The 11196-nt window shown below is 42.9% G+C and overlaps 1 protein-coding gene across 1 annotated transcript; it reads right to left on the reverse strand.

Annotated features, from left to right (window-relative positions):
• Positions 1 to 6: 6 nt before the first annotated feature.
• LOC146349624 (phospholipase A2-like) lies at positions 7 to 10457 on the reverse strand. The gene is made up of 4 exons (XM_084843115.1): positions 10192 to 10457; positions 6373 to 6538; positions 5443 to 5549; positions 7 to 2924 (listed from the first exon to the last, which is right to left on the reverse strand). The coding sequence occupies exons 1-4, from the start codon at positions 10229 to 10231 to the stop codon at positions 2764 to 2766; spliced, it is 474 nt and encodes a 157-aa protein (XP_084699241.1). The 5' UTR covers positions 10232 to 10457; the 3' UTR covers positions 7 to 2763.
• Between the last annotated feature and the right edge of the window lie 739 nt (positions 10458 to 11196).

The following is an 11196-nucleotide window of genomic DNA, read 5'->3' on the forward strand; positions in this document are numbered from 1 at the left end:
TGAAGTGGCCATCATGGTTTTAATACACACATCTGTGCAGTTCCCCAGTAAGCAGGTGATGGGGATCAAAGGAACAAGTAACTGAGTAAATATTGAATATGTTACATGCATTGTTTCCAACCCAAGCTATGCATGCAGAACCAGATCTGGAGATCTGCAATACACACATTTGAATTGAACTCAAATATATTTACATGTGCAGGTATAGTTAGGCATAGGGATCACTTACAGGAGTGACCTCACGAATAAATTAAGTTTAGGATTGCCAAGATCTTTTGCAAATGCATCCTCCTGTGCAAAGGAGGAAGACAATAGGATGGTTGTTCAGTATGTTAAGGGAGGAAAAAATAGCATTTAGCATTGTAACTTCTCCAGCCATAAGAAGCTTGGTTCACATGATCACTGGTGGGTTGTGGTGCCTGCGGGCACAAAATTGCTGATTCAAGCCGCCCCCATTCCCCAGCTTCTTGTGTCACCTGAAGCCGGTGAGGATGTCTTGTGGGGGTAGTTAACAAACCACCCCACAACTATACAACAGGCTTCCGGGTGGTTTGTTAACCATTCCAACAAGTCACGCTTGCTGGGTTTGGATGACACCAGAAATTGTGCCTGGTGAGGGTAATTATGTAAATCAGGCTGGCATGCAACTGGCATTTGCAGGGTGGTTAACAAGCTACCGTGGCTTATTAACATTTCAAGACGAGGCTGGACAGCCATCTGTCAGGGATGCTTTGACTTGGATTCCTGCATTGAGCAGGGGGTTGGACTCGATGGTCTTATACGCCCCTTCCAACCCTACTATTCTATGATTCTATGAACACCCTTGTGTCATGTGAACTGGTGTGAAGACAAGGTGGCTGAACCTTCTGTTCTTTGTCAATAAAAGCTCTCTCAAGGCAGCCTTCAGAAAAATTGCCCTTACTCTCCTTTATAACATCTTTTCCCCAGGATTGTCCCGGCACGGGGTCTGAACTTTCCTAGTCATAAAGCATCTGTGCAGGATTGTTTGGGCACACACTCTGTTGTCTTCTGTTCTAATACCTCAGGCATATTTGTCTGTTCTCTCTGTTCTAAGTTTTAAACATGAAGAAACAAAAAAACTGAACATATGATTGTGGAGGGAAAAGAAAGCAGAAGATGGAGGAGTGTTGGGAAGTTGAAAGCAGCCTGTTATGTGGGGAAGTGTTTCAGGGAATACTACCTAGCCCAGCCTCCCCCAACCTGACGCCCTCCAGATGTGTTGGACTACAACTCCCATCACTCCAGCCACAGTCATGCTGGATGGGGATAATGGGAGTTTTAGTCCAACACATGGGTGGTGTATCTATTCAAAATACTGCTCTGGAAGAAGGGAAATATTGCTCCAAACTAACTGCTGACATAAATGACACACTCAGACATCCCTAAATTCTGAGGTAAGCACTGTAGTGCAAGAAGTATGTGAGGGGCACCATTTGACTCACTCACTTAGGCACGCAAATGTTCATTGCAGGATGTCAACAGAGCTGACCCAAGACATTTTGCTGCCTGAGGCAGAGCAGCAAATGCTGCCCCCCTCCCTCCATTCAACATGCGCAGTACCCAGACAGGTCAAGTTATTTTGGCACCTGAGACAGAAAATCCCATAAGTGTCTCTCCCCTCCCTGGCACTAAAAACACAATAATAAATAAAGATTTCCTTTCCTTTCATGAAGCCAAAATCAGCTGCCTGAGGCAGCCGCCTCACTAATAGTAGAGTGTCAGCCACATGAGTGCTAATGATCAGATACCTGTGCCTGCCATTCTTGTGGACCAACAGGACCAACATAGGCTGAAGTATACACAGTTATAGGCTGAAGAATCCATGGTTATGGACTACAGCAGTCCCCCTCCTTTGGAAGCTCCACTTTACATTATGGCCATTTAGCTTCCAGGCAGCAGTCTTGGGTCTTTGAAAGCACATCACTTGAGAAAATTAATGCATAATCAGCCACAGCACACACCACCCAAAGGTGAGTATGGGGACTCTTTTGTTGTAGAGCACCAATTCACATCCCTGTTGTGAACCCATCTGTCTACTGTTTTTTTTTTCTCATTTCTTAAGTACAGAAAGAGAACTCTGTGTCATGAAGGAAGATTGCGATTTTGCATGCCTTCACAATGCCTTTCTAAATGGGACTGAATTATGTGGTTAGATCCAGATTTATCCAGGATCATCTGCACTGATGGAAGTGGACTTCCCCACCCACTTCTTCCCATGGCAGCCCCTCCAGCTCCTGAAAATGCTACACAGTGAGTCAGGAGACCCTGCTAAATGGGGCAAGCTACGGTGTGTGTGTGTGTATGTGTGTGTGTGTAGGGAGGGAATCCTCAAAATTCAGGTGGAGAGAGGAGCCCTTCCACTTACAGAAGGTCCCTTCCTCTCGCAAAGGGCAGATCCTCAGTCCAACCCCTGGTCTGTGCATATCACAAATATATGTTTTGCCACAACGGTGTTATTATATATAGGCTTATTAAATGGACCAAAAATGCACTGCAGTTATATGAACTGATTGGGTGCCCTGCATTTTCAAAACCACTTTGGTAGTGTCCATTTACTGAGCCTATGGCTCTGTGCAATCAGCAGTCAGCAAGGTCATTATTTGATTTGTAACATCAGTTGCTGAGAAGTTACACAAGCAATTTAGAAGCTGCTATCTTCATTTGGCTAGTTGAATGCTGTACAAATTGTTCAAGTGTCTAAAGTTAAGCGAAAATGGAAAACTTTTCATACTTTAAAATCTCTTAATGCCTATTACTCCTATATGCGCATACAGGATATATATGGCCACACAGAAAGTTTGGCCAGAAGGCATAGCGTCGGTTAAAATATGCAGATCTCCAACATTTGGCCGCTTCTCTGTCACACTGGCAGATTATTTGTTGACATCGGTCTAACATAGTATCTGAAAAAGAGGAAGACAGGATGAATAATTAAAGTGGAGCAGAACAGTGGTTAAGATGCTGAACTGCAGACCAGAAGGTCGGCAGGACAGCAGTTCGAGACCCGAGTGCCGCGTGACGGAGTGAGCTCCCGTCTTCAGTCTTAGCTCCTGCCAACCTAGCAGTTTGAAAGCAAGAAATTGCAAGTAGATAAATAGGTACCGCCTCGGCGGGAAAGGTAACAGCGTTCCGTGCACCTCGGTGTTCAGTCATGCCAGCCACATGACCAAGGAAGCGTCTTCGGACAGCGCTGGCTCTTCGGCTTAGAAACGGGGATGAGCACTGCACCCTAGAGTCGGACACGACTGGTTGGGGACATCTTTACCTTTTTTTAAGCAATGCCTATTTATTACCGTCATTTGTTATTCAGTATGGCTGCTTTGGGACTCATGACTGGCCAAAAAGCAAGGTATAACTAAAGAAACCATTCTTAAAGTTCAGGCTCAAAATACATAAAATCAGTGACTGCTTTCAGAGCATTCCTTCTTTTTCTTAATTTGTGACAGCTGGATTCATCAAAAATTATATACAATATTTGTCTTTTTTTTAAATATTTTGTCCATTTATGTGAATAAGAGGCAACTGTAGTTCCATTATTCCCTGCAATACATAATTTCTGTTTTGTATATACAAAATGAAACACCACCACATTGTACATTGTTGCTTGCCAATCCCCATGTCATGCAGACTCTGTTTTCAAGCAAAATTTCTTCCTGATCTTTATATGATAAATTCATCCTGGAATCTGAGAATCAAAAGTGCCATTTAGGAAAGGGAGACAATCCCCTCTACCCCATTTGTTTCACACCACCATTTGACTGTCTCTCAGGAGCACCTATCATTCTGATTATTGTAAAATGTGAAAAAAAATTACCACAGCAAATGTTCTTAAAATGCACTGCCATTAACAATTTAAACTTAAATTTATGCTTTAGATCCTTGCTGTAAATTTTCCCTCCTCCTCTCCTAGTATCTGAAAGAGTGCCTGTAATGTTTAGAAGTCCGCACTCTGTTTTACTAGCTGTTGCAACATATCAGGATCTGGAGCAATTCCAGCACACAGTTTACTGTTAGTTCCCCACAAGGTAGACCTTGACAGGCAACATATAAAATATTCTAGTACACCTCACTCCAAGTACTTGTTAGTACTAACACTGTTTTAATAAACACATAGTCTGTTTAAACTTAGGGATGTCCATCGCTGGGAAATCTAGTTCTTTTTTGGCTCGACAGAGTTCCACAGTGCGTATGACTTGCTTTGCAGCTGCGAGTTGAGCTGTGAGCTGTTCCCCAAACTCCAGGAACATTTTTGAGCATTTTAAGGTACTACAATTTGTGCAAATTTCTGAGCAATTTGCACAAATTACAGCCAGATTTGCACAAATTATGGACAAATTGGCTGTAATTTGCCCAAATTGCTCAGAAATTTGCTCAAATTGCTCAGAAATTTGCACAACTTGCAGAAGCTCCTTCCCCAGAGGAAAAGACACTTTTAATAAATATCCAGGAAGTTTTAGCCCAACTCTGAATACAAATCCAATGTGTTAAAAATAATTTTAAAAATCACATTCTGTCAGCAGCTAAGAAAGTACAAAGGAATCAACAACCGAGAATCAACACTGAGTCATCTGAGCAGAGAAGCCACTGAAGCTAATGAAGAAGGTTGGGGGGTTGTCGGTGGAGGGCAGCTGTATTTCCCCAACTCCCCCTAGCCCAATTTTTTAAAAAGCTGAGTTATAAAGAGGAATCTAAAACATTTTTAAAAAAGAATGAAAGGCAAATGAAAAATAAGGAATAGCTTACTGGAGAGCATTATAAAAATGCCTTTCTAAATCCTTCTCCCAGCCTGGTGCCCCCCAGATGTGTTGAACCACAGCTCCCGTAACCCCAGCCAGGCTGTAGTCCAACACATGTGGAAGGTGCCAGGATGGGGGGAGGCTGCACAGAAGTATCTTGGGATACCTGGCTGATGGGGATGCAAAGAAACAGAGGGGAAAAGGGGGGGGGATATCATTTGGCCTGGCCAGCAGGTGACATAAAAGCAATCATGGAGTCTACAGCCCAGGGTATCCCTTCAGGGTAGTGCACTGTGTGGATGCATACGACTAAGTAAGCTTCAATATATTGGGGGGGGGGGGATTGTCCTCAGTTTTCAGCCCCATCTGGGAACTCACAGACGAGCAGGGCCGAACCTCCCCCCCGCCCCGCAATTACCAGAAAATCCACAAATTGGCCTGGCTCACTGCAGTTCAAGTCGGGCACCACAGCAGGAACCAAAACAAAGTCTGGCAGGTCAAGCCTAGGAAAACTCATCAAACTCCATGCCCCAGAAGGATTTTTTCAACATCCCTACTTAGACTATGCCTATGCATTTTCCTGAGTCTGTAAAGAATGTCACAGTGCCTCTCTTAGAGCCTCTGCCCATGTGTATGCCTCCAAGATAAAGTGAATAAATATTATAAATTAAAGTCGTTTCCTTACCACATACCACATCATTGTCCTTACAGGTCCATTTATATCTGCGTATTATAGGATTACAGCCTTGCTCCTGCGCGAAGTCGTAGCAGCAGTCATGTCTGTGGCAGCACCTTTCAGCAACAGAGATTGATTTCTACTTGTTATATTTTGTGAGCATTTCTTAGGGGCTCATCCAAAATAAAGCAACAGGCATATGGCAATACAGAAGTACATTCTATCTTCAGTTGCACTCCAGCACCGTATCAAGCGCTTTTACTGACACAGTGAAAGCCCATGAAGCTTTTTGTGTTTTGACAAATAATTAGCCATCCTGAATAAATGCGTTTGTTAGACATAGCAGCAAAGGTTTGGTGCATGCAAACACACACTCACTGCTGTGGTTAAATGAAATCAAATCGATCTCTAAATTGAGGCTGGTGGCTACAAAACAAGTTAAATGAGGGCACACAATGACATACCTTTTCCCACTGCATTGTCTCAATTTAGCAACATGGTAATGTCATCCAGCATAATAAAAGACAGGTTTTGTTCTAATTTTCTCACATTACCTACCATTCTCACTGCTCACCACTACGTGAATTTGTTGATGGTTTGTGCAACCACAATATACTTTTTTTTATAATTGCTATTCTCCATGGATTAAACCTGCCATCATTTAAAATACATTAAACAACATAGGAACACAGGAAGCTGCCTTATACTGAGTCAGGCCCTTGGTCCATCTAGCACAGTATTGTCAACACTGACTGACAGCGTGTCTCCAGGATTTCAGGCAGGAATTTTTCCAACCCTACCTGGAGATGCCAGGGATTGAACCTGGGACCTTGTGCATGCAAAGCATGTGCTCTGCCACTAAGCCATGACACTTCGCTCTGGGATAAATCCAGCTGAAGCATTTAATGGAAAGTTAAGTATGACACTTGATGTTCTTACCAGTCTGTTTCATCCCTAGGCCATCCTCTTCCTCCTGGGCCACAGTAGCATCCATAACCTAGGTACATCAAAGGAAATCGGCCTGTGCCACATTGTATGGCTCCAGATAATTCAAGGAGTCCTCTTTTGTGCAAAGAATGGGTCTTTCCAAGAACATCATTCCAAACTGCAAAGGCAGGGATAAGATTTTACTGCATTCAGATAAAATCATTACAACAACATAATCCTTCCTTTATCACTTTTTCACATTTCCAGTTCTGAATTAACATATATGTTTATGATAAGCCTCTGGTTTGTGCACTCCCTCCTCCAGTCCTTTTCCTCAGCATGGCTGTGTGGAAGAGTTCAGAAGCTTTCACTTCCATTTTTGCTTAGCCACAGCTTGTCACGTCATCCATACCAACAAACTGTGGTTAATGTTAACTATGGTTTATTTGAAACAAAACAGCCTGGTTCACACATTACAACAACCCAGGGTCTTTTTTAAACACTGGGTTCTTGGAAATGAGTGAGTGTGCTGCTGCACACTCCCCGATTGCTCCTGCTGCAAAGAGAAGCAGCTAAACAATCCAGAGGAGCTCCATCCATGACTGAGCTACTCTTAGAGCATTTCTACACCAGGCTAAAATTTCACAACTTTACCAGGGCTTTCTGCTTCAGTTTTCTTTGCAGGATTACAATAGGCTCCTTTAGACAGTGAGCAGGTGATGTGGAATTGAAAACTTCCTTTCTCCGCAATACTCTCTATATTATATATATAATATATATGTACTCTATATATTCAATGAATATATATATTCAATGAAACAGCGCCATCTAGTGGCCGAATTGTAGCGCTATGCCGGCACTACACACTGGCAATATTCCACTCCTTATTTTAATTCCAGCTTATCTCTGATCTTTTAGAAAGCAGAATAAATGGGGAAAAGTGCAGGAGATGTCCTGGAGGTTGATAATGTCAGGTAAAGGACCCGCAAACCTCTGTGAGTGGCCAATCATGAGCGTGCAATAAATCGCTCATGTAGAGTAGCCCTTAGATGTTCAATAATCACATCTAAGAATTCAGATCCAGCAAAAACTCAGACCCTCTATATTCTGTTTTTTTATGTTAATAGAGTACATTGTTAAGACAGGAGTGAATATGAAGACTTTTTAAAAATAGAAATGAACATTGTGGTTAAGAACTGTTTTAACACTCTTAGGGCACAATCCTAAGTAGATAGGCAGCTGCCTCCGACCTTGGAGGCGACCGCCTAAAAAGCAAGGCAGGAGACACACGGGGGGATCATTCCCTCCACTCTCACACACACACATACACACACATACACACACACACACACACTTCTTACTAAATGCCCGCCTCTTAAGAATGGCAATTTTAAGGAAGTGATATAGGCATTAAACATTTAAACCCCAAAGGGACATAATTAAAGCATTTTGCTGATTCCAAAACCTAATGAACAAAAATAGAAGTTCCCCTGCACTGTAAACCTGAAGAAAGTGACAGTCCTCATCAGCCTTCCCCAACTTGGTGCCCCCTGAATGTATTGGACTACATGCTGACTGGGGATCATAGGAGTTGTAGTCCAACACATCCAGAAGGCAGCAGGTTCAGAAACACTGGGCTACATCACTTTAGCTTTAATAGGGGCATCGGTTTCAAAGCAAAAAAGCAAAACTGCAAACTGAAGACCACTGTTTTAAGACAGACTTGCTGTTGTTTTTCAGGACATTCCTTGGGTATCAAATATGCATTCCTGCAAATGGAACTGTCTCTCTCTACGACATAGTGTTCAAGCCTAATTTTTAAAAATAAAGACACGTACACAGCAGCTCTCTTGTTAGAAAAGAACAGCAGCGGTAGCAGCAACGACTGTACAATTTAAGGGACAGACAGTCCACCCCTACACACCTCAGTGCAAATAAAATATGGCTCAGTGACAGTTAGTAGAATTGCTCAAACATAACTGCTGAGAAGCTGCACTTTTCCTGAAATCTGCTACTTCCCCATCTGCTACTTTGCCTAGCCTGTGGGGTTGGGGCTAAAAAGATTCCCTCCTATCTTCTGGCCTTGGCGATCAGGCACAGGTGTAAGTGTGTAAGTGTTCTGAAAATCAGAACAATTGCTTTACCATCTATCCCTTAAAAGGAGGGACTCAAAGCCCATTTTGCTGGAGAGGGAAGGGGTGGGTTCATGTAGAGCAAGTCCATGCCACTTCGGACCAGGACCGATGCTGAAAACAAAGTATATAGAACAAGGTTCCTGCCTGGGAGAATTGTTCTGTACATAAGTGGCAGAGCTGCAGGTTAGATAGAAGAGGGCAGCTTATAGCTTTGTTTTACTATTTTCATGTTTACTTTGTTTTGCCCTATGATTTCTTGTTGATTTCTTAATAAGGTTTGTATTGTTACCAGTTGGGTTTGGCTGTGTAATTTGGAGGTGTCTGACCAGAATTACACTCTCCCCCCCGCCCATGTGGCTTGACCACTTGGGAACGCTGCCTGGAAGTAAGATGTAACATATAGAAGGGTGGAGAAGAGGAATATCACCCCCCACCAAGAGAGGAAACACTACAGTAACCCAGAAAGGTCTCCAGCTCTACATACAGAAGGAAGGAATATACATCAAAGCCCAGAAAGCCCTTCCTGGAGAAGAATGTATTATATGAACAGCACTAATATTCAAGATGATAGGCAAGGTGATAAACTATTAACAGGGCCCAGAACTTAAGTATATCCATTACATTACAAATTACACACTACAGCTCTCAATCTTGAAAGAGTTCATGGGGAGGTGGGGAATATAGAATTTAATCTTATTTTTTCACTCTTTCCTGCAACAAACTGGTTAAATTCCAAGTTGTGCATCCTTTTGAGGCTGTATCCTTTGCCCAATTAACTATCCCATTAGATTATTCCCTCTGTCTTGAATGGCCAAGGCAATGTTGCTGAGAAACCTTGAACAAGTTCAAGAGTGCACAGAAGGCCCCGTGTCTTCTACAAACTAGACAGGTTGCTAAAAAGCTACTTACAAAAATATGCCTGGGTGGGATCTGATGACCTGAACTTTCCTGGCGTAATGGAGTTTACAGTGGCAGACATTAAGGTGCAGTAATATAGGGATTTTCAAATGATTAAAATCCCTTGTGATAATAGTCTCACATGGTGCAGTTCTGCTGTATGCTACCTCTGTGTTGGGGAACTACTGCCATAGAAGGCAGTTATTCTCTCTCTCTGCTGATACCCAGTCTACCCTCATACCCAGACTATAGAGGAATTTTAACTACCTACTCAAACATAACTGTTTAAGTGGATGTTTATGGAAAGGACAAACGCAATCTTTCAAACAGAATTATATCTGTCCACATGCCAAGTATCCAAGGCCAATACGTTTTATTGACCTAATTCCACTGAAGCAGTTTTAAGAGTCTAATAACAGCCTGGACGTCACTGCAATGTCCTGGTACAAACCCCACTGAACTGCAATAAGTACACTCCACTGGATGGGGCTCTACCTCACGTTGAAAGCTTTAGGTCTTAGTTGTAAGAACAATGGAATGGGTCTCATCTACACACTCAAACAATGCACAGATCATTAAGATCAGCAACTGAAAGCCGAGGATTTGTTTTACAATGACAGTATGAAAAAGATAGGCTCACTCACCTGTCCAAGTGTTACTTGCTTTGGTTGGACAGAATGATGTAAGTCTCAGTAGTGAATCCTCTGCATTAAGTGGGAAAGACAGGAGGAGAACACAAAGGCATAGGTGTTTTTATGAGGTCTGCGGCTACATCATTTGACATCTAATTTGTACTCACCTGCCTGAAACAGCAGCAGTGTCACCAGCCGGGGTTCCATTCGGAGGACAGCTCAATATGACCACCCCCTCCTCTCTTGCACACTCATAGCCTGACTGTCTAGAGTCTCCCTGTAGTTCTGCTGTCAAACTGAGCCAAGGAGTGGGTGTGTATAAACAATCGCTGCTCCTCTACAGTCTACTCTCAGAGCTAAATATATGTGTATATATAGTTAAAGGTGAGAAACTTCCTTCTGAGCTGCAAGTGCCCACTCTTCAGGGACTGAGGGAAGGCCCAGTTCTCTAACGCCACCTCCTGCCAGCAGGACTCAGTGCCTCTATTTGCACGTTGTTCCTTTTGGGAGTGGTTGCAAGAAGGGAATTCAACTGAAAGAATCTCTTCGACAGTTTTAGATCTTGCAGCCACTAAGCTGGAGCTCCTTTCCTAAGCTGTTTGCTTACAGTCCCCAAGTGACCCCTCCAAGCTGTTTCACTGCTCTGTCTGTTGCAGTGCAACTTCTATGACTGGGTAGCTTTTGAGTTTATTGGAACTGGCAAAGAGTTTTTCTTTAAACTGCACAACTTCTAAAACAAAACTCAAATAATAAGCTCCTTCCGCTAAATGCTTGAGATTTTAGCAAACTAATTAAAATTATGGAACTTGTTCAAATAAGCTTGTAAAGTTTCACTGTAGCCCAGCCTTCCCCAACCTGGTGCTCTCCGGATGCTCTGGAGAACCACTCCCACGATTCTTGACCATTGGCCATGCTGGGTGGGGCTGATGGGAGTTGAAGTCCAAAACATCTGGAAGGCACCAAGCTGGGGAAGGGTGCTGTAACCTATTTGGATCTTCACCACCTTAAGGGCACATCATGACTTTAAATCATTGATTTAAATCATTGAATCAATATCAACCATCATATTGATTTCATATCATCTGGATGTAAAAGACATGCCCGAATCCAGCAAAGGAAGATCTACATGCAGATTTCCATGCTGGACTACAAGACATGCACCCAAATCAGAG

This window comes from Heloderma suspectum, chromosome 3 (genome assembly GCF_057233095.1).
Source record: "Heloderma suspectum isolate Gila_16-S chromosome 3, 16-S_ref, whole genome shotgun sequence".
NCBI classification, from domain to species: domain Eukaryota; kingdom Metazoa; phylum Chordata; class Lepidosauria; order Squamata; family Helodermatidae; genus Heloderma; species Heloderma suspectum.